The sequence below is a fragment of the Acanthopagrus latus genome, chromosome 6 (assembly GCF_904848185.1).
Source record: "Acanthopagrus latus isolate v.2019 chromosome 6, fAcaLat1.1, whole genome shotgun sequence".
NCBI lineage: Eukaryota > Metazoa > Chordata > Actinopteri > Spariformes > Sparidae > Acanthopagrus > Acanthopagrus latus.
Window position 1 is genome coordinate 19,535,843 of NC_051044.1, and position 24,810 is coordinate 19,560,652.

At 42.3% G+C, this 24,810-nt stretch overlaps 1 protein-coding gene across 2 annotated transcripts; it reads left to right on the forward strand.

Moving 5' to 3' along the window:
- The first annotated feature begins 166 nt into the window (after window positions 1-166).
- LOC119020965 (growth/differentiation factor 11-like) lies at window positions 167-24,810 on the forward strand. 2 transcript variants are annotated; one of them, XM_037100793.1, is made up of 5 exons: window positions 167-304; window positions 1,858-2,075; window positions 2,618-4,509; window positions 19,626-19,999; window positions 24,109-24,810. In XM_037100793.1, the coding sequence occupies exons 3-5, from the start codon at window positions 4,095-4,097 to the stop codon at window positions 24,487-24,489; spliced, it is 1,170 nt and encodes a 389-aa protein (XP_036956688.1). In that variant the 5' UTR covers window positions 167-304; window positions 1,858-2,075; window positions 2,618-4,094; the 3' UTR covers window positions 24,490-24,810. The 2 variants fall into 2 exon arrangements, with proteins under 2 accessions (XP_036956688.1, XP_036956689.1); XM_037100794.1 differs by having other exon boundaries at window positions 24,112-24,810.

A 24,810-nucleotide genomic window follows, 5' to 3' on the forward strand; every position in this document is an offset into this window, starting at 1 on the left:
TCCGAGCCCTCTGTATGAAGTGTTTGGTGTTTGTTTCCTACGCAGCTGTATCAGCAGCAGTGAGTGAACTGTCGACGCCCAGGCCGTGATCTACGGAAAGCCACGGGGACCAAACTGCCTTTAACACCGCCCTCACTCCACCCACACTCACGGAGAGGAGTCAAAGATCAGCCCCTCACAGTCAATTCTGCCTCGTGGAGAGTCAAAAATAAATGAGTTCGTGTGTGTGTAAAGTTAAGATAACGAGTCCTGTCCTACGTGGCAGAGCTCGTCGATAACGACGAGGCCTCCTAGGTATTTTCAGGTGAGCATGAAGATTTCTGTGTGTGTTGGGAGTGTAATGGAAAGCTGTTTAATACACTCAACTACAAAACACAATTACACAAAATGTCACACAAGGGTGTGGGACAGAAAAGAACTGTTCAAACCCCGAAAAACTAGTTATTCTGGTCACAATCCCAGAGACCAAAGGCTTAATTAGGGGGAAAAAATAAACACACAATTTGTAAACTTTGCTATTTGATATAATGGCAGAAACTTACTGTGAAGTCATAAAGTAACTCACAATACGATTTATGATAGCTTATGTTTTCCATTATGACAATAATATCGCGATTATGCGATAACTGATACATTGCAATTCAGTCATCCAACATTACATCACAGTATCTGTCTAACTGAAGAATACAAAGGCTCCTGACATGACAAAGTGCAGGAATTATGTATTTATTCACTGCGCCGTGATGTCAGTTTGGCAGAATCTTAAATGAACCATAAACAAAGTATGAAAAAGTGCATGAAGTCTTAGCCCTGTGGCTTTTTATCACACACACTGAGTACAACTTGGCCATGTCCATGTGTGCCATTATTAAAATGTAAAATAAACACAAACTGGCCTCTGCCAGAGAGCAGAAAGGTTCAGGAGGTTAAACATCTTTAAAGGAAGCAGACAACTATCCTGAAGCTTACACCACGAGCATTTTGCAGTGTCTCTGGTAAGTCAAACTGTCAGGGGAATCCTCTGATTGTCTGCATGTTTTAATAAAAATATCATTATTTGGCACCAGTATATCAACAATCATATCTCAAGAGAAGTGATACGATACATCGTTGCATCAATATTTTGTCCCCATATCCCCACTGTGGATTTGTACTTTACTTTCAGCATCATATAGCCTCAAAGACAACTTGGAAGAAGCAGATGCAAATGTACAGGCTAATACTCTCAGTGTGGGACACTTTTTAAAAAAAAAAAAAAGAAAAAAAAAAAAACAACTAAACATTAATTTTGAAAGCAGTGTTGTCAGCAATGAGATAACACGTGAACAATGCAAAAATACTTTGAACTTCCTTAAACATGGTAATAATTGTTCAGCAGATTGAATTGTTTCCACCACATCCTCTTCCTCTTTCATTGAGGAAACATAAACTATGTTGGTTGCTTTTACCTTTTTACTTGCGGTTTCATCCGAGGTTTAATCTGAAGTTGATTTTTTATTACATGTTTGCTACAGGTGTTTGTGTAAAGAGCTGTCAGTACTGAGGCCAAAACAACAAGTCAAATTTATCTGCTAAAGTCCATAGCGACTTACAGTAATTCATACATTGATGGTGGTGACTGCCATGCGAGGTGCTGACCAGCACATCAGGAGCAGTTTGGGGTTCAGTAGCTTGCCCAAGGACACTTTGACATGTAGACCAGGGGAATCAAACCAGCGACCTTCCAATAAAAAGATGCTGGCTCTACCCCCTGAGCCACAGCCACCCCAGTTCAAATATTTTAGTGTGCATCGGACATTTTGTTCATAAAGGAGTGCAGATAACCCACCTTTACAGCTCTACCCTTCTTCCATATAGTGTTATCACCACCTGAAACCGGTGGATTGCTGAAGCACTCTGACTTTCCTGATAATCATGGTGGATAAAAGCTCAGCGTCAGAAGTTTGGATTGAAGGTCAAAAAGTCCAGCCGCTCCCAAAGCCTTTATCTCAGACTCAAAAGTGGGACTCTCCTCTCTGGGAAGACGGTGTTAGTGCTGCAGACTCAAGACTTGTTTGTGTGCTGAAGAGACTGTGGTGAGTGTTCGGTCCATTAATCGCACGTCATTACAGCATACTACAGATATACTTAGTCTCTGGGGCGCTCCTATAGGGTGATTAGCTGAAAGAGTTTGTGCTTTAAACGCTGAGAGGAACACTCATCACACTGTTACAGCTTGATTTAGGGTTCATATTTCTTTTAGCACAATTGAAGGTGCACTATGTAGTTGGGGGAAGAAATGTCAATTAGGAGAAAGAATGTTTTATGCCTAAACAAACTAAATCCAAGTTCTCTTTCTTTTCATCTAATAAGATGAATAAGCATACCGACCTTAAAGGACAACACAATTTTATACTGTTTTACTTTGTTTATATGTGGCGGGGTTAGGGTTCATCTGTTCAGCATTTATAGTGCAAACCATGAATAAATTAAAGTCATAAATATAAAACACCAAAACATAGGCATCAATTTCATGTACTGGATGACCCCTGGAACCAGCATGCACCTCACTTCTCACTGACACATGTTTTTTGTCACATCAATATAACTAATGACGGCCGTGTTTCCTTTTTACTAGAGTGAGAACACATGAAAACGGAGAACTGCAGCTGTGTTTTCCTCCAGCAGATGTCACCAGTGAGTCAGTGATGAGCTGACTGGGAGCAGGCAGCTCATTGTTTGTACATGAAGAAATCTGCTCCAGATAGACTATGACAACTTTTTTTTTTTCATTGAGCACATACAGTAGAGTCGTAAATACAGCAGCTGACCGTGGTGTGTGATCGGAGCTACAGTTTGGACAGATCCTGCGACATCTTTTATTTATTTTTTATTTTTTGACAAAGTGTGGGCTCATTGATCAAACGTGAGGACTTTATAATGAGATAATTAATATCAATGAATGGAAAGATTATTTAAAATGTGTTGCATTCCCATAAGGCTCGAGATAATAATTTAATTAGTAAAAATTCAAATTACAAGCAGGCCAACATGCGCTATAAACAACAGAATAGACCTGCTGCTGTACTGCATGACTTCACTTAATTTATTAGTATAGGCTATTAACTTAACAGTGTTTAGTATTGTAATTGTAAAGTATTACCGTAGGATGCAGCCTCTTTAAAGGGCATGAGTGCATTTAGTGAGAACCCTTGGGTTGGATTTGAAATGCAGAGGCCAGCTGCACTTTGGACACTTTGACGCTCATTTCTTCGTCGGCCACGCTCGTGCAACTTCTAAATAATCCGCATCAAATCACGAACATTTTCCACATGGGTGTGTTTTCGGGATAAAATGCACCACATACACTCGGGTGTGTATGGGTGATGTGGAAGAGTCGGAACGAATCCATTAAGCGTTTAAAAAAAATAATCAATTTAAACCATAATAAACTATTTGCAACAGCAGCCACGGTTTATGTCATCATCATAATAACCTAATTGGGCTGTATCTCTAATGTGAGACGCCGTGTGTGCACTGTAAAAACATTTATAGTCTCATAACAGTGCGCGCACCCTCCCTTCGCTCTGTCCCTCTTGACTTGGTGACAGACCTAAAAGCCTTTTGTTGCAATCTTAGCCAATGGAGACGGATTACGACACCGGGCAGCTGAGATATATAAAGAGCCCCTTTTTGACCGCACTTGCACATTTTTCAGTGACACTTCTGAACATTCACACACCTCCATGGACTAAATTGTACAGAAGAGCCCCAAAAACAGCCATTGTACTACACGTGAGCGGGCTGCGCATGCATCAGACAGATAATTTAACTTTCAATCACAGCAGCCCGTACCGAGACACACTGGAACGTACTTTTTTCTTTTTGACAATTTATTGCAAAATCTCCTGCTGTTACTGCTGCTGCTCCAAAAAGAGGCAACTTCGGGGTGATCGTTTTGGATTAGATGCATGTCACTGATTCCCTGGCTGTTGTAGGATAAGGCAAGGAGCGGCGCACATCCGAGAGAGGGGTTACAACGGGATAAAGCGAGTAAAAAGACAAGAGAAAGAAAGAAAAAAAAAAGTTGCGTTTCTTGGTGTCCACGCGTCGTCATGCCGAGGTACAACTTCTTACTGTGCTTGATGGTGCTCATCTCCCTGGGACAGTCGGGGAGCGATGAGCCCAATCTGCTGCTGCCTTCTGCCAGCGAGACGCCCACGGATGCCGGGCTGTCCCTGCTGGACGAGGACGCCGGTTCCCACGAGTGCTCCGCCTGTGTTTGGAGGGAGCAGAGCAAAGTGCTGAGACTGGAGACCATCAAGTCCCAGATCCTGAGCAAGTTGCGTCTGAAGCAGGCGCCCAACATCAGCCGGGAGGTGGTCAATCAGCTGCTGCCCAAGGCGCCTCCGCTCCAGCAGCTCCTGGACCATCACGACTTCCAGGGAGACGCGTCGTCCCAGGATGAGTTTATGGAGGAGGATGAGTACCACGCCACCACGGAGTCCGTGATCACCATGGCCTCTGAGCGTGAGTAATAGTTTACAACCCAACAATATCGTCTCCAAATGCGTCATGCGCGTAATTGCGGAGCAGAAAAGGTTCCAGTGGCTCGGGCCCTGCTGCGCGGACAGTGGAGCCGCCGAGGCTCATTAAAGCCACTGACCTAACCTACTTTGTGTGGGGTTTTTTGTTTGTTTGTTTTGTTTGTTTGTTTGTTTTTTGACAGATTTAGGGGTCCACTCTGTGCGTCTGACTGATTAAAAAAAAAATTAAATAAATACAAAATCGGACAAACGTCTGTGGTCAGCTGCTGGCCACGGCTGTCAAAATAGGCTAGGGATTATGTGTGAAGCTGATAAATCGATAATCATCAGAATAAAGAGCCTCGTCACTCGGAGGCAGACAGCCCCAATATGGCCCGATGAACTTTTGTTTTCATGGTGATGATGATTATGATGATGAGGATGGAGGGCTCAGGCCTGGCGGAGCAGCTTTTAGACTCCCTCGGTCCACCTGCTGTCACGCTCAAACTTTCAGATGTTTGTGTGTGTGTGTGTGTGTGTGTGTGTGTGTGTGTGTGTGTGTGTGTGTGTGTGTGTGTGTGTGTGTGTGTGTGTGTGACAGGAAGTAAACGCATGACAGAGCCGCGTGAATGTCAAGTGCATTATTAATGATAATGCAGCATTCGGCTGGCCGTCGCACCACTATATCATTTATGTCTTATTCTTTTGCATAAAAGGCACCCTAAAAAAAAAAAATCTGGAGTTATGATCGCGCCGTGAGGCCCCTCTGATTATTGCCCCCCAAACAATTTGCTCGGCCCTCTTATAGTTTCCCATAAATCCACGGATAAACCGCAGGCAGGCCCCTCGGAGACATTTTATAAAATTACTGTTGAACCCTGGCAGCTGTGCTCTATCGGTCTTTTATAGGAGGCTCTACCGGTCTCCCTGCTGTTCATCGCAGTGAGAAAAAGTGTGTCCAAAAAGCTGCTATTGTTCCCCTCATGCAGCGGCCCCCCTCGGCCGCACTTGCCTTTTAAATGCGAAGTTTATGGGCGCAGCTCGTTTTTTTTTCCACCACGAGTACACAAAGACAGAGAATCACTTGGGGTCGAGGGGAGTGTGTGACCTTTTCCTGGCGAATCGCGGGGTTCAACAACATTTACACACGTAATATATTCTACACAAGGCGGATAAAACACACTCCAGATAATCAGAGGGAACAAAGATGGGCCTGTGTGCAGGAGATCTATCTATCTATCTATCTATCTATCTATCTATCTATCTATCTATCTATCTATCTATCTATCTATCTATCTATCTATCTATCTATCTATCTATCTATCTATCAGTTTTTTTAACAAACCAGCTGGTTTATATTTATCATGTGTTGTAGTTCAACAACACTTCTCCCTCACCTGTTCTGATTATAGGCTGATTGACAGATTGATTCAAACAAATCAGACTTCACTTGACAAGTTGCAGGCTCACATGTAATCTCCATCTTTTCTCTTTATCCAAGACTTTAACCTTTTTTTTTCCCCTCTCCTCTTTAATGACTTCTTGCAAACATCTCCCTGTGCGCATCTGTTAAAAATAGTTTCCTCTGACTGTTGTTCCTGCTCAGGACTGATGTGAGCGATGCGGCTTGGCTCTTCCTGAAGGAGAGATGCTGCACAGCTGATGTCTTGTATCTCACAGGTGAATTTCAAGGAGGCATCGTTGAGTATTTGATGTGTCATCCGTCAAGCTTTTTTTTTTTTTTTTTTTCCGTTGTGTGGCCGTTATTTTTGGGACATTTCGAATGCTGATCCCTGTTTGCCCCGTCTCTCTCTCTGCCTCTCTGTGTTTCTATTTGTGTTACTCAGCCACACAAACGCGTATAGAAAGTACGCGGTACTTGCTGACAATCTAATCTGACACTATTGGATTATCCCCTCTCCACCTGTTTGTATGAAACAGATGAATTCCCCCCCCCCCCCCCCCCCCCCCAACCTTCATCTGCACAAAATCCTCAAAATATATGCCTGGCTGTTTCCCTCCCATCATTCGCACTTCACGTTCACACAATGCAAAGCGATCTGATACCTTCTCGGGCCAGAAGAAGAAGGCATTATGCACGACGGCGGATAATTGCGTCCCTCCACCGGCCTCAGGCCAGCCAGAGGAGCTAATGACTGACATTACCGCTCTATCTGTCATGTTACAGCACTTCCTCTCCGTTCTGTTTGCCTCCTCTCTTTACGTCAGCTGCAGTTTTTATCATCTGCTCCCTCTCTCCCTCTCTCTCTCTCTCTCTCTCTCTCTCTCTCTCTCTCTCTCTCTCTCCCCCCTCACACCCCCGCCACCCCCCACCCCCCCTCCTACCCCCCACCTTCCTCCCCGTTAGCCCCCTCTCTCCTTCCTCTTCTTCTCTCCGGTACTCGTGGAAGAGTTGAGAGAATGAGTGCATCTCTTTTTTGCCTGTGGCGCCTTAGTGATCCCACAGGATTAAAAGTGCCTTTTTCTGTCTCTCTGATAGAAGGAGGACTTCAAACACTATTCCCTGCGCACCTCGAACCCAATCACCCTTTCAAGGTCGTGCACACTGCCTTTGATGGGCCATGTGGGTTCACACAGTACATACTGAACTGGACCCGTGCCAGAGTTGCTTCTTAGTATTCACTCAAGGTACGTGGGTGCCGCAGTGGGGGTTGAGAGGGTCCATGCTTCCTGGTCTCTAATTACTATGAAATTTCATGGAAAAGTACATCTATTTATATCATAGTGCGGCACTAAAACATCTCCCTCCATACAGTGTGTTGTGTAGGTAACCGCTCAGCTTGCTGTTCGTGCACAGAGAAGATTTTCGAGTTTATCAGGGTCGTTTCTCCGTGCAGCACTGTGAATGAGCTCCTATCAACAAACCCATCCGCGTTCACACGAGAGCTGATCTGATGGCATATCGATTGATTTATGTGTGTAATTGTGCGCGAGCGTGCGAGCAGAGTGTGTATTTTGGAGCTCAGTTTGTTTTGCCCGAGGTGGGGTGAGGATTTGACCCCACTAGTACCCCATTTGTCACCTGTCCAAGACATTTAGGCCAGACCTTCCTCAGCCATCACTGACCCTCTCCTCATTTCTTTCTTTCTTTCTTTCTTTCTTTCTTTCTTTCTTTCTTTCTTTCTTTCTTTCTTTCTTTCTTTCTTTCTTTCTTTCTTTCTCTCCGTGTATGGATATTGTGATGCCGATTAACCCCACACTATTCATTCAATCATTGTTGGATAAAACCTAAAACAAACTATGAGCTTGAGAACATCAGGCAAAAGGATTAAAAGAGAAGTGGCACCTCTGTAGACTAAGAATACTCATTGTTATAGCATGTATTGGTGCAAAACAACTTAGTTCAGGTTGTTTCTGAAAAGCTTAGTATATTTTTAGTCATCTTCCCCCTTGAGACAACAATATTTTCAATTTTGGGATTTGGATATTTTCATATTTGCTTTTTTGTTAAATGTAGGCTATCAACTTGCAGGAAATACACCAAATCTTTTGTGTCATGTTATAAAAAGTAGTCCCTTTAATCAAACCCAATGACAGCGAAATGTTCTGCTTAGCCCTTAACAAGTCCTTCACTGCAACACTCCCTCAACTGAAGCTTCCTTTATCCGTTGTTGATCACCCTGAAGCTCAGGCGCCCAAAAAGTGGTGTGGCGGCCCTAGTCCAAACATTTTCACCTTTGTTAAATGATTTAGCCACTCTAATGAATGCTTTCAAATATTTCCTTTCTTTGTTTTGGTGCTTTTTGTTCGGCGTGCCTGAATTGCCTTCCATCTTTGAATTTGTTTTCATCGCTGTGAAATTTTGAGTGATTTTGATATTGTCCTGTCGCTAAGACTCCAGCAGCAAGCATCACTTGCTGTCTCTCCCTTCGCATTAAGTCAATGTCTATTCAAGTGAACAGACAGTGACTTCTAACATCACAGAAAAAGGTCATCTTTAAAAGTATAAAACTGAGATTCAGATCAAATTTGAAACATCTCTGCCGCTCTTGTGTCACTTCACTTTGTTAAATAAACTATTCTTTCTATTAGATCTATTCTATTCGATTGTGTGTACAGTAGGCTAACGTTAGTAAAATGCTATTGGTATTATTATGTAATCCTGTTAAGATGAGGCACATTCAGTTCAAGCACAGGCTTACACAACTCATACAGTACATACAAATGAACATCCATACACATGCACAAATCTATACACATTTTCCACATGTGCACACTTGTGTAGACACATGAGGATGCGCGCGCGCACACACACACACACACACACACACACACACACACACACACACACACACACACACACACACACACACTCACACAGTCACACACACACTCCAGAGAAAAGTTCTCCTATTGACAAAAAGGGTCACAGAGTTCACAGCTATGTGATATATTGGAAGAGGAGACTATTAACCTCATCGGGTCTCTTTCTTTGGCAGCAAAGACGAACCGGTAGTAACTTGAACACTTATCCCCCACCACACACACACCCACACACGCTCACACACACACTCATCTACTAACCACTCCCACAAAAAAACAAGTCTTTTATAGTGTTGACCCTATAAAAGGGTCATTTCCTGAAGGTGCAGGAACCATAAAAATTAAGAGGGAGAGCGCTAAAAGGACAGAGCAGCAGAAGTCGGACTGTCTTCAGCTCACTGGCCAGTGTTTGCTGGAATTTGATGACTATGTGAGGTTTTTATAGATTTATTTATTCCATGGAGGTCTCAGTTTGACGATGACACCTGTTCTCCCTGTGTAGTTGCTGGCATCAGTTAAGGGAAAGATAAACTTTGGTGTTGAATTGTTTGGACACCGGGGGGCACGACCGGTTTGTTTGAAAAGAAGTAAAAAACGTAAGAAAGAAAGGTCTGTAGGACTGTAGAAATTGCACAACATACTGTCAACTTTATGGGTAATAAAATTTCAAAGGGACCAAAGTCTATTAATACGGGGACAAAATTTCCCCCGGACCTCAGGAATCTCACTCCTTCCACCCTCCTTCCCCTCTTCCCACGCTCCCGTGTACCAGGCCCTGCAGATGCTCTTTCCTCTTGGCATTTGGGAATATGTTGCTTTGGAATTTAATGCATGCTTTCCCAAAAATACAACAGTGAGAAGTTGTGAGAGTGGATGTAAGGCGGCATTAATGTCAGCGCAGCGATATTTGTTGTCTCCCTTATAGATGAAGATGAGCTCTGCTTGTGATGAGCTCCTTGTTGCATCTTTAAAGCATTTCGGAGAGCATGAATGTGTTAGGTGCGCCGCAGCTCATGTCGTGGGTATGAAGGGGGGGGGGGAGACGGGAGTGAGTCCACGGGGAGCAACAAGCAGCCCAGTCCTATCCTAAAGGGACAGAAATCATGGAAGGGTTTTATAGGTACAATTAAAAAGACCTGAAACAGATGTTACGTTTCACTAATAAAGGAAATAATTACTTCACACCAGTAATTAAACCCTGTGTAGGGACATGAGTGAGGAGGAGGAGGAGGAGGAGGAGGAGGAGGGGAGTGAAAAGATAAAATGGAGATCATTGAGGGGATTATTGTTGATGGATGCGTTCAGGCTCTGTGTGGTCGTGTGCTAAGGGTCAGTTTATGGAAGAGTCCATTAAATCTAAGAGGCATTTAAGCAAAGGAAATGCTGCATGTGCATAATGCTGGATCCCATGAGGGAGCCACTGTGTTGATAGGAAGCACAATTAACGGTGGATTACCTCACGATTATCTGCATGAAAATTTAATTAGCCTCCTTTCTGCTGCAAAGGAGAGCAGCTTCTCGCCGTATTTATCACCTGTGGTTGTATTTCTGCCTGCCAGACACACACCACCCCCGGGAAGTTCATTATGGGGGTTATGAAAATGCACAGTCGAAGTGATTTCTTTAGGGATGAGATTGAGATGAGATGAGATTTGATTTTAATGTACAGCACGGATGGATGAGGAGATTCTCATAAAGGGAACTTTTATGTTGCTTTTGAAATTCTCGGGGAAACTGCATACGCAGAAAATGCTGCCTGGAGGGAGGGTTGGCACGATCTGGTCACACTAACTTTGTCTTTAGAGAAAACTCTTGGCTGAGACTCTGACAGATTTGGGAGGCTTCAGGGATTGTTTTCCGTAGCTGAGTGTGCTCAGACAGAAAGAAAGAACGAAATATACCACATTTTTGAGCCTTCAAAGCAACGTTCTATAAGAATTGGTATTTGTGCAATTCAGTTGAGTTCACCTATACACCAGGATTGTAAATACGGATAAAACTGAATTTGTGCATTTGTTTTGATCAAAAACAAGCTAGCTGATAGCTTCGCTAACACAGCCAAAAACCGAGCAGGTGCAACGACACAAGACGTAACACGTTAGCATTACTTACCAGTTCAATAGCAAGAAGGACAGTTTGGTGGCTGACTTTTATTTCACGAAGCTCTCGCTGATGCCTAAAAGCCAGTCAAAGGTTTACTCTTGCTCGGTCACTTTGTCTTTTTCTCTTCTTAGCTCCCTGCTCCAAGGTTCTCTTCTGTCTTCTCCTGGTTCAGTTGCCCACTCGGCCCGCAACAGTTCAGGCCCAATCCCTGGCCACTCCTCTCCAGCATTCCCAGCCTGAAAACCTGTTAAACACCCAACAGTCACCTGGTGTTCTGAGCTCCCTGTCTGGTCTGGGCAGAGTCAGCTAGCTGCATGGCTAAATAAGCTAACTTGCTAACAGCAGCTACAGTTGGCAGTTGGCAGAGTAGCTATCTGTCAGGAGAGTCTGTAAAACCATAAAAAAGTTAAGGGCCATCTGAGAGAAATCCAGAATACATTTTCAGCATGAAATATTATCCATCAGTGGTAAATTATGTAGTGCCATAAAGCTTCACACACTTCTCACTTGAGATCGTACTCCCGATTTATCGGCAATTGGGGTGGTGAGTGAGACCACCACAGGTTCCATTTACTCTCTTACAACAGTGTACCATCCAGATGATTACAGTAAAAACAGTTACATAATGTTGCATAATGTTCAGTGTGGATCTGTCTCCCCATGAGTTCATGACAATTATGTTTGTACTGCCATGGTGGCAGGTTAGAAGTTCATGTGTGTTTCTTCAGACACAATAAACACAGCTAAGGAATACGAGACATTGAATAACAGGGATTTTGAGTTAAGTTTTTGAGCTGTCTTTAGAAGAGATCATCATCGTCTTACTGTGTACTGAAAGTTTGTTCCAGCTATCAGACTCCTACCAGAGAGACATGAGTTTTTTCATATAATACAACGAAGAAAGGAGAGAATGATAAAAGTTTTGTTTGTATTGGTATAATCTGATTTGTTGAATAAACTGGTCTTAGCAAGCGTTATTATTTAAATCATCATCATACCCTGGTCTGTGCACCTTCACATACTGTATGATGTCACAGTGGGCCTAGCCACTGTTTTGCACTTTACTTATGGCCATCTTTTTTCGGGAGACAGACGTGATCATATCTGAATGTGAGGGTGGATTTCAATGAGAACTCAGAGACACACGCAGGTAGTGACACCCTGAAGCATGCCCCGTTTTATCATCTATTTTAATCTAAATGAAACCATAACTTTCAAAATGAACATCATGTTTCATTGAAGAAGACTTAACTAGTTATTGAGACCATGAACTCATCAGGAAACTGTTCACAGAGGTAACAAATCAAGTGAGAAGTGGGGGCATGTTTTCATAAGCTTACATACAATCTGACTGCTGGCTATAAGAAAAATGAATGTTTAAGGGACTTGCAAATTGGCTTCACTTTTCAGACCCTGAAAGCTCTGTCAATATGTTATCCACTCTACATGCACTACTAATAAAAACAACTTAATGGTCCTGTGCAACAGACTGAGGCAGCATGCAATATGATAGTGAAGTAAATGATGTTAAACATTTGACAAACAGACATTAGGTGTCACTGGTAAATTAATCACAAGGTTATTAAGATATTTAGTTTTCATTATTGTGAATTGTAATTTCAATTAATTACAGCAGGCTCAGTGTCACAGATACACTGTCATTTAAATTCATGGAGCTGGCAGATGTCAGATGGATGGTGGAGAGTCAGATCTTATTCCTGTTCCTGGTTTCATTGATCTGCATTAGTGTGAGTCTCCCTTTTAATGAATGATTTTGTTCATGAAATCTTACATTAAAAAGTAACTTTGAATAAACAGCTGTTTTGCACTGATAATGTAAAAATATATATATATATATCAGTGTCTCATCGTACAGTTCGTGTTGTTGTAGGTCACAGGCAGCATGTGGAACAGGCATATATGTAGGCAGGAGGATTTATGGAAATGTGCTTGTTCGAACAGGAGATAACAAAATCAACCAACTTTTTGTTGTTCTGCATAAACAAGATCACAACATTAGATCAAATTATAATCTTTCTGCTGTAGGTTTTGGCTTCACTGCTGAGATGTGTAAACCAAGTGAACAACCAGTAAAAACCAAACTCTGTCCTAGTTTTGTGTTGTAGAGATATTTCTCTTTGAGTCAGTCTGTTAGGTTAGTTTTGCTTGTTACATTGGGCAACAGTCCATGAAAGACCAATGATAAATGATAAAATTTGAAGATTAAATCATGGCTTTTGTCATCCCATCGACCAACTAGGTGTCTGTCACACACAGTTGGCATTTTTTTGTATGTAACCTGGTCGCATTATTCTACAGTCCAGTGAACTGATGACCAACAGTAGAGTGCAATTTGATAATTGGTGTAACATTTATACAGATGTATCCCATTATCACCTTATTCAGTGGCACATGGTCAGCCTGCAATTCAAGAGATGATACATCTGTATGAGTTTTACATTTCTATCATGTAAATAATGGCTGAAATTCTAACCGTATAATTACTCAATCGCCTCTCAAGTGTTTATTCTCTTCCTTCTGTTTTCCATCAGTCACCTCCGTGCTACACCCCTGCTGAAGCCTTTGCCTCGAGGCTTCAGCCAGCGATTATCTCACAAGAGGGTCACTGCCAAATTGAATGCCAGAGACACTTTTGTAAACTAACACACTGCAGCACATTTCAGATCAGAGTACCGGACTAAGAAATTAAACTTCCCAACAACTGAATTGTAGTTTTTTGTAGGTTTTTGTAAGTTTTGGCTGTAAGGTCAATATTATTTGTATTTAGATAGTGACAAATAAAAGTTATCAGAGGGCAATTCTTTAGAGAGCAGGTCTAGAACATACTTTTCATGATATTGGTTATGATGGTCAACAATTCAAGCAATTCTTTTTTGGATGCTGCCTTTCAAATGGCTGAAGATTTAGCTGCCTGACAGATATTTGAAGATATTTCAGAGGATTGATGCAATTAAAAGTTAGTAGGCTGAAACACAGCTTGGATCATAATGATCAGCGGTTGAAAAGCAATGCTTACAAAATCAGTAAAATACGTTATCAGTTTTTTGTCATCTTTTTGTTTTTTGTCAGTGTTTTCTCCTTTTAAGAAAATAACCTGATGGGCGCACTGAATTAATTTATCTTAAGCATTCAGTCATGTTTTTGCTCAGATATCTGTTCATGTCAAAAGTTTTATGTTTAACTTTTGAAAACCGCAGTGGAACATTGTCCTCTGACGTTAACGTCTCGCATGCATGTGTGGATGCACACAGACACAAGCGCTGAGACCCCAGCATGCTTCCTGCTGTCCAGCTGTCCACCTTATTGCACTTCACTGCACGCTCCTTCTTTTCATCCTCTGTCCTGCTGGAGTTGCTCCCCTTATGATACAAACATATATAACCACAACACTAAAAACAATGAGCTGTTTGCTGGAGACGGTCAGTTTGGAGCTTGTGTGTTTATGCGTGGTTGCATGTTGCCGTGTGTGCGTGTGTGCGTGTGTGCGTGTGTGCGTGCATGCGCATGCGTGTGTGTGTGTGTGTGTGTGTGTGTGTGTGTGTGTGTGTGTGTGTGTGTGTGTGCGTGTGTGTGTGTGTGTGTGTGTGTGTGTGTGTGCTCACTGAGCTAGAACAGCGAGCATTAGGAGGTGTCTTTTGTTGCTCCTGGGGGGCTACTGTGCTCAGTCCTAATAGGAGTCTTGTGCCTGCCGTTGTCCCAGGGGAGGGCTTCTGAATGAGGGGGTCTAACTTCACACACACCCCCCTTCCTCCTCCATCCCCAGCTCGAGCCTGGCCTCCCCCACCACCCTCTCCCGTCCCTCGGGACTGGCCGAGAGACAAAGAGGGAGTGCGGCTGGGGTGGGATGGGATGTTTGAGGGGGTGCACTGTGGCCCCTGTCTTATTAGAAGGGTCGTGAACGTGTCACGATGATTAATATGCCGAGGTGCGTGGGGATACCCTAGAGTCACATTTATTCAACATGAAGGCTCCCAAACACACACTCACCACAAAATGGCACATTTGCATTTCCCATTAAGAAAAGAAAATATAGATATATATGCAAATGAAACTCCTATCTAGGTTTATACCATTATGCATTATCCATTTGTACTTTAACAATAAGTGACCATTTCTCTCGCCACACCACTTCAGCTGCAGATTTTCACCTGACTGGGATGAGTCACATGTACACAATATGCTCGCGATAGCCTTTCAAAAGTTTGGACATAAAACTGAAATGCGGAGGGCATTTTGTTGTTTACTTTTTACTTTGATACCTGATTCACATACTGAATAAATTCAGACACGAAACAGTAACTGTTTTTTAACTCCAAAACTAATACAGTACATTTTGTTAGGTGATTTATCCTGTCATGATCTTTGGCTGGGGATCTTATAAACGCAGTTAGCATAGTGAGGTTCCCTTTTATTGCTAAAGTTGGACGCAAATCAGAGACCTCGACCAATATAACAGCGGGCTAATATTGGCCTGTCACAGGCTCGTCTTATGTACTCAGTGACTTCTTTTGACAGAACATAATGCAGAAAAAGATGCTATTAAATGGCGATTGAAGTTTCTTGATTCAGGGCAATGATGACATTTTGAACAACAATTTTTATCGCTAAACTGTACAATATCTTGCTTCTACTACATTGAGCCGATAAATCGCAATTTTTGACGCCATATTATCGATAAAAGCCTTAAAAAACCCAGTATTATCAGGCTTTAATGTTTATCAAAAAAGTAGAAATCTTTGGGCAATCAAAGATAGTTTGACTGATTGAGAAAATACATTTTTAGCCATACTACCAACATTTAATCCCTCTCACTGCAAACACATGTTAACTATTCCTCTCCATCTGTTTTCAACAGTTTAACTGGCTCCTGCTCCTGTACAGCATTTGGTTATTAAATGCATTTAACTTTGAAACAGGCTTTGGTCGTATTAAACAGGACAGATGGCATGGTGAATAAACCCTTATATTCTATACGTCTCCACTAACATGCACGTATAGGAGGCTGTGGGCTATGTATGGGACACAGGTACCCGGGGAGTCCACCAGATGTTTGATAGGCTCACCTGCAGGCCTGCTGTGTGCTGGCAGTAAAATTCATGCGCTGCATACGCTGCAATTATACCACAGGGAAATAAGCTGCTGTAATAATGAAGTAGGCTGGAAACATGAGGAGGGAAAGCAAACATGCCTGTTTCCTCTGGAAAAACACAGCCTCTGTCCATACCTACTTATGTAAGTTTGACTTTTTAAAGTAAAATAAGCAGTGTTATGACTGAATACGGATTCTCCTCATCTTCAGCAGTGAGGTGTTATTGCTCCAGTAGGTGGTGCTGAATGCAAAATAAGAATTCATACCCTTGCTGCAGCAAATCAGAGAACGAGCTATAACTGAGCAAATCAGGAAATTAAGCCATAAAATTGCCCTGCAGTAACATTATGGGCTCTCCCAATAACATTAATGTGTTATAGCTGCAGGAGCAATGTTAGTGCAGGTAGAGGATTAAATGTCTCATTGGTTTTCTGATCTTTACAAGCTAGCTCTGCACTCGTGGAACGCTCTGCCAAGATGTTGGGTGTAATTAAGCTGCAGGCATTCATCCTCCATGCCCGTGCGCTTACAGGATCTATAAAGGCACAAATTGATTTCACCTATCAATGCAGTCATTGTTTAACATGACGTAGCTCATGTGTTGTGCATGTGTGTTTAATAAGCGGGGTCCTAACTGGATCACTGTGTACGCATGGGCTCTGCTTCTCGGATTACTCCTCCTCAAGAATGGCCTCTGCTCCATAAACTGAACCGTTTCTGCTCTGCAGTGTTTGATGGTTTGCTTCTTCTTCGTCTCTCTCTCTCTCTCTCTCTCTCTCTCTCTCTCTCTCTCTCTCTGTCTCTCCCAAGAGCTCAACAAAAACTGTTTGCAAGGGAAGAGCTGGTTGTGTGCCGGCGCCCATCTGCAGTGATTAAAAACAACAAAAAGTAGTAATCACAAGTAAACCCCAAGCAAACTGCAGAATCATTCATTCCCAGTTTTGTGCTGATGAGCAAACACAACGCCACCCACGTTAATTGCTGTGACCCCAGCAACCCACCAAAAGGAACATTGACATATTGTTTGTCCAGCGTGAGACACTGTATAATTTACACTCACTAATGACTGTCCATGGAAATACAGGCTGAAGGACCACGTCTGTCCCTCGCTTGGCCCTTATTCAATTTTTCGCCCTGGACTCGTCTAATGGATAGTCCATCTGTACCTCGGTGAATTCATATCCCTCAATGCATGCCCGTAATTCAATTACAACACTTGTTTGGTGTAAAAAAAAAAAAAAAGAAAGAAAAAAGAAAAACAGCCTGCTGCAGTGTTCTCCTGGTCAGTTGAGGTTTGATAAACAGTTCACTATTGGCTGGAGAGTCTCCACCCTAATCAAAACAAAAACAAACTGTGGCTGATTCGGCGCTGTTGTGTCTCTGAGATTTTAAATGATTCTCTCGGTTTCTGTTGTGAAGAAAGACATATTACCATTGCCATAGGGTCGACCTTGACCTTCAAACTCAATCTGGCTATTAGGGCAGCCCCTCCCCAGCACCCCTGAGATGTAAAGAGGCTGACGGTTTTGACCCCTGATCCCATTTCTTAACTAGGCTGAGGTGCCAAATAACCTTTTGACCTAGGAAGCATTTTCAGGTTGCCTGAGCAACCTCAGATTTAGCAGTGATTGACAGCTGCATACAGTTTTTTTTTTTTATCTGCCTTCTTCTTTTTCACACGAAGGAACAACAACCCTCCTCTGCGAGATTAATGAAAGAATACAACGGTTTATTCGCTACGATCTTGAGTTTTAATCTGTCAAATATGCTCAGAGAAAATGGGCAGATTAGATATTCTATTGTACTCAGTTGGCACATTATTATGCCAGATAGATTCAGAATAAATTTCCCTTAATAAATGAACGCTTTACATGGAAATGAATGTATGAATGCAATGGATGGATGTCATTATATCAGATGGAGGTCTATGTAAATGAACCATGTGCAGATTTGACATGTGGTGCAAATCACAGAAACACCAGAGCCGAAGGATCATGACAGGAATAAATCTGCCTATTTTAGGAGACGGCTGGTGTGGTTTGACGTAACCCTTAATCCACACCCCAAATATATTTCCAGCCAGGGCAAGCCACTAAAAAAAACTTGAGTTGTTTTAATTTTGCTGGTTGTAATGTAGGGACAGACCATTTCATTATGATTGACCCAGGGGAATCTAAGGTTACCATCTGGCCACTGGCCACCATTACTGATCCTTGTTTTAATATGCAAATGTGTCTGTTTGTCCAACCTTGATGTAATCACAAATGTAACCTGACTGAAGGGACCAAACAACAGGACCATGTGCATTTGGTAATGGACAGCCTTCATGCAGATGCGACTAGAAGGAGCAGTCGGACAGAGAATGGCAATTTACCAAAATAAAAGCATCAAGTCAGAGTCTGTGTAGGTACGACTGCATGATATCATGCTGAGAAGGAAATATTGATATCTTCTCTAAATTAGCATTGTGCTGTTTCTGAGAATTACATGCACTCAGGGTGTGTGTTCAGTTTTGATATTCATCGTGGAACAAAGCATTGGATTGCATTTCGAAAGCAAAGCAACATCCTGTGTGGTGACAGCAGTGTTTTAATGAGCTACAAACAAATGTGCCAACGTTTCTCACTGACATCAAGATCTGTGGTCATCTCTGGCTTCTTGATCAAGTAATTTCTTGTGGAGGCGCTGCTTCAAAACAACTGCGACTTTGATTTCGACACTGTTATCAACTCCCTTTAAAACTTACATCATGAAAAGCTTATCATCTGCAGCTGTCCATCACTGTGATGAGGTCGATAATTGATGATGAGGAGTCAGTATGACTGAACTGACTTATAATATCCATCCCTGCCATGATCAATGATGCTACATGCATATATGAATGTAGCAATATATGCAGACTCATGTTTCACACTGGTGGCACTGTTGCACCCAACAATACATTTTAATTTAAAGTCTGAACACATTACATAAATGATTGTAAACACAGACAGAGGTTTGGGTGCATGGGTGACCAAATAGTTGCAGCCTGGAGCCCTGTATAATTTGTGTGGGTATAACAGAGGAAAAACTTTGCACTTCAATAATAAAACATGAATATAATAGACTAAACTAAGGGTAGTGACTCAGGGAACTGCTGAGAGAGAGAAGATCTCCTCCAGCTATTGGACCACTGTGATCATTGTCATTGAGGTAAATAATATATTTAACTGTTGTCACTGAATGATTCTTTCTTTGGAGACTAGTCAACCTACACTGAGGTGATGCATTTCCTGGTCTAGTTTTCGACTGGGCTTTGCTGATAAAATCAGCTCAGCTGCACAGAAAGTGATGTGTTTTGAGCCGGTGATGCAGGAACTAATACAGAACGGGGCACCACCTGCAGAACCCAATATGTCATTAATTCAGGTTTTAAAAAAACATGTTTATCACCATCACCATTTATCATCATCATGTTTATCAAGATCGAGACAAAATAAAGCTGTTTGGCAAAGCTATTTGTTCAATGAATGAAGAAGATGAGAATAACGCGCAACACATTTTTAATGTCGTGGGTCATCAGACATCATGTTTATACGTCTAATGTCCACTGCATATAAATATAACTGTCCTGTTTTCCACAGCGGAGCCCCTGGTGCAGGTGAACGGGAAGCCGAGCTGCTGCTTCTTCAAGTTCAGCCCCAAGTTGATGTTCACGAAGGTGCTGAAGGCCCAGCTGTGGGTGTACCTGCGACCGCTGCAGCAGACCTCCACCGTCTACCTGCAGATCCTCCGGCTGAAGCCCGTTACGGAGCAGGGCAGCCGCCACATCCGCATCCGCTCCCTGAAGATAGAGCTCAACTCCAGGGTTGGCCACTGGCAAAGTATTGACTTTAAGCACGTGTTGCAGAACTGGTTCAAACAGCCCCACACCAACTGGGGGATCGACATCAACGCCTTTGATGAGAGCGGCAATGACCTGGCTGTTACCTCACTGCGACCTGGGGAGGAGGGGCTGGTAAGGACCCTCAGACCTGTCCCTGGGGCAGGGGGGGGATCACTTTCATTATAGCTCAGAGATATGCAAATACTAAATCAATCAAAGGAGAGCAGATAAATCGTATCAGTGGAATAAAACTTGAATCGGGGAGAAATGATGATAACTGAAAAGAAATGGATGAAGGATGTCATTGATGTCAACTTGCTTCCTCTCTCGACATATCTCTCCTGTTAATCTTTACGAAAAAAAATCCCTAACATAGACAAATTCAATACAACATTCTTTATAGTCGCTATTTAATGTGAAAGCATCACAGGCTACTGAGCTAATGCATAACAAGTCAGGCTGGGTGTCCAACAAGATTTTATCTTGAGTCCTTTATACTTTATATATATATTTGTTTCAGTGCAGATGCTGCTGTGTTTTAGATTTCTGAATATTGTGTTCTACCTTCTTGGCAGCCATTGTTATCTCATTTTCATTAAATTATTCTTAGGGCTTTTTTTCAGGTATGTTTGTAGATGTAGAAAAAACACAGGTGTCACTCATAATTTGAACTATGACTTTGTCCTACTCAAGTGTATCAGTAAGTCAGGACACTGTGACAGTGAGCCGTCACACACAGCAGCACCCTGAAACTGAAGGAGCCATCACCAATGTTGTCATTTACATCTGAGCTTTTCCTACTGTGACATGTCAACATGTCTTCAGTGGAAGAGGCTTCTGTTGTAGCTGTTTATGGTGGATCATTGGTTTGAGTTTCAGGGATTAAAACAATTTTTTTTTCGCAGTAAATGTAAATCTGCCTTTATTCTAACAGCTTAATCACAAAGTCACACTGTAAAGAGGGCAGCTTCCATCTGACTTTTCTCACCTTAAACACAAACTATATAGTTGTATTAGTTTAAAGAGACTTATACTATATCTTGACATAGACAGGTGATTTGATATAAAACGGCAGTGTTTTCAACATGTAGGAACACAGGAAGCGCTTTATTCTGTGTCCTTTAAGTTGTAGCTCTGTCCTTTATTTTAACCAAATGGTAGATTTGGAAGAAAAGATAACATTCAACCAGTCATGTATTGATGCATCACATGTATTTGTATGTATTTGACCTTCAATACTGTCAGCACAGCTCTCTGTTTGAACAGTGTCAGTTGTAACCACACTATATTTAGTTCAGACCAGAGAAAACACAGCTGCTTTGTTTGGATCAGTCTTCACCACCACATCCTCTGCTACTATCCAAATTCATCCTCATCTTCAAGTCCGTTGCTCACCAATACTACCAGAAAGTATCTGCATCATATGTATGATGTCACACATTCTTCCAAAGACAATGTGCGTCTTCTGTGCACACAAACTGAAATCATTCCTTCAAGGATAACATAGTACTTTTCAAATGTGAATGATTTGTAATCTTAGGTTCCTCTGAGTAGTCCCTGAGTTTTTTAGCCTCATGGACACTCCTGGGCCTCGCCTCTGCCAACAGGAGTTGAAAAATGTTTGTGTCTAATGTCATGGATGGCTTTGCACGGATGAATTCAAACTTCAGTGTGAAAGCAAAACCATCCTTTGAACCATTAATCTAGTCAGAAAGCCGAGAGTCACCGCCACTGACAGTTAACACACCACATCTATGTTGAATTATGTAGGCCACTCATCCTAGTTAAGCAACACCAAATATTTACCAAGTGGTCATTTGGGTCAGATCTTCACAACCCATATCAGAGGTCAGCTCTGGTGTCTTGGCCAATAAATCGCTGCCCTCTGAGCACACAGCAGTGTGCAGTATTATTCTTGAACAAAAATGGGAAAAGATCAAAAACACAGGCAAGTGTAGCAAAATAAAACAAAACACAACAAGCAAAGAAAGAGTCAAACTCTGCTTCTCCCTGATCCTCGGTGTCTTTTTTTCTGCAACAAAAGCCCTAAAGGCCAAGCTGACTTGGTCTCACCCCGACGGCCTTTCAGCTTATTTCCTCTTTAGAATGCGTCACAAAAAACTGTGCTCAAGCCCAGCTGGAATCACTGTGGGGAGAGGAAGGCTTTGTAAAACAAACATGATGGAGTAAAATATTTGATCCACTTGCCTTGCCCAAAGGTCAAGGTTATGGTAGCCTGCAGATGACCTTGTGGGTCAGGGATCAAACTGAGCAAACAGAGTCGGCCATCTACGTCAGAAAAGCCCCGTTTCTATCAGCGCTCTTTGATCAGTGCTTGGACTCCATATTGTGTTGCTGCTTTAAAAAATGACAGAGGAATTCATATTTTTTTGTGAAATTTCAGTTGAGAGGGTTTTTAACTCCAAGCACATTAAAATCTTTTGTCACTTTGGCTCCTTTCAGGTTGTCCAGGTCTCAGCGTATCAGTTTAAAAATTGGTAGTTATTAGCAACTGTTAGTTATGCTGACAGTTGCTCTGCTTTTCATTCCTCTTGTTTTTTGTTTCCTCAACATGATATGCTCTCTAAACTGAGCTTTTGCTGGACCTGAGATTCACTTGAGATTCAATAACCAGACCTGATTTAGGAAATTGAAAATTGAGAAACGTGGAGCATGGAGATGTACATATTAATAGAGATGAAAGTGTACATGACGTATTTGCCTTTACATTAGTGAAAGCCAGAAAGCCAGGACCTCTATGCCTGGCTCACATAAATGCAATAATGTAATCAATTACGCCTGTGATCTTCCTGCTATGACATGCCAAAATGTCCGCCGTGACAGAAGGTCCATACTGTCGTTATGGTTACTGATCAAATCAAGTTTGTGCATTACAAAGCGCTCAGTGGTGGAGCTGACCGGATGGCTATTTTCTGTAAGCTAAAAGACGTAACTGTGTGTGTGACATCAAATGACATGGAGCAGGTTAGGATTAATAGTTCTGGTCTCAGGAGTAGTAAAGTGCTTTTAATGTAATCTAGATTTGATTAACGTGTGGTGTGTCAAACAGGCGCTGATGACCCAGGGCTGAAAACTAAACTGTACGTGTGTAACTACTGCTTGATTTTTGAAAGAGCCTTTTTCACAGCAGATATTTTTCCCAGCAGGAGAAGCACAAGTGATACTGGTAACATTACTGATGGTTCGGACATGACAGTGTCACAGTGAGCCACCGTGAACACTAGTGAAAATGAAGCAACTCAGTAGAACTCAGCCATCATTATCATTTACATCTGTGCTCTTGCTGATGTGACTTGTCAGAATGTCTCTGAGGCTGACTGGGCTGCTGTTGTGACTGTTCGTAGTGGATCATCAGTTTGTGTTGGTTGTGTTGTCAGTTGAGTGTAATTTCCCAGGAGGTATGTTTAAAGAACGGACTCAACGCACCACAGCTGCCTGACATGTTGAAATGGGAACATTTAGGTTTTATTATTGTGATTCTGAATGCACATCTCTGTTGACATTAACTTTTAGTTTCAATCTTCTGGATATCGTCCTGCTTTCTCTTTCAGTCCAAGTTGGTATGTTTGAATATATATTATCAGAAGTAGCCTAATATTGAGAAGGAGCTTTGTCTTATGTCTTAGATATCAAAGGTGCTAGCAAATCAACACAGTTGATGAAATAAGCAGCTGATCTGTCAGATACGTCAGACCACCTTGTTTAACTACATATCTTTAAATGTTACAGTGCAAATTTTACAAAATGACTCAACATGCTGGAAGTGATTGTTATTGTTAGCGTGGCACCAAAGAGTTTCACTCTATTAAGACTTCAAATAATAAGTGATCAAAACAACAGTGTGTGAAAAGTCTAGATATTGATTTTGCTCCAAATAAGACAAGATATTGTAACCCATGTAAAAACACACATGTCTATTTTCTTTTTTTTTTTTTTCCTTTTTCAATACAGTGTTGCGGACCTTATGTTAAGCAACATACGAACCCTTACAAACAGTATGATCACATTTATCACATCAACTCGATGAAAAAAAAAGCGCATACCTCAAAAAGCTGATGCCCTTTAAAACACTGGTGACATTAAGTGATGACAGAATGACCAAAAAAATGAATTTACTCCTTCCAATATTTGTGCTTCTGATGTGTCTGCCATGTTGCTGCTGTTGTTCTCTTATAACCACCTCTTTCTCTCTGTCCTGCCCCTCCTCCCCCTGATTCCAGCAGCCGTTCCTGGAAGTGAAGGTTCTCGAGACGACCAAACGTTCTCGGAGAAACCTCGGCCTGGACTGCGACGAGCACTCCACCGAGTCGCGCTGCTGTCGCTACCCTCTGACTGTGGATTTCGAGGCGTTCGGCTGGGACTGGATCATTGCTCCCAAACGCTACAAAGCCAACTATTGCTCCGGCCAGTGCGAGTACATGTTCATGCAGAAATACCCGCACACCCACTTGGTGCAGCACGCCAACCCCCGTGGCTCCGCAGGGCCCTGCTGTACGCCAACCAAGATGTCCCCCATTAACATGCTCTACTTCAATGACAAGCAGCAGATCATTCACGGCAAAATCCCAGGGATGGTGGTGGATAGATGTGGCTGCTCTTAGGCTGCAGGGGAGAGGCACACTTGTGTACAGCCACCATCGCATCGAACCACCCAAAACCCTTACGGAGCTCTCCCCTGGCACCAGAACCCACTCCTCTGCACCAGATTTCACTTTTGCTCAGCCACAAAAATCATCCCACTGGGTTTTTCCATATTTCCAGTAATTAAACTGATTCTAACTGTAAAAGAAAAAGATATAAATGAAACATGAATCAAAAAAAGACTAAAAGGAGTGACTGATGGGAATACAGTACATTATGAATGAATTAAAGAGCTTGTCCTGGTGGAGCAGCTTCACAAAAAAAAAAAAAAAACGGTAAAT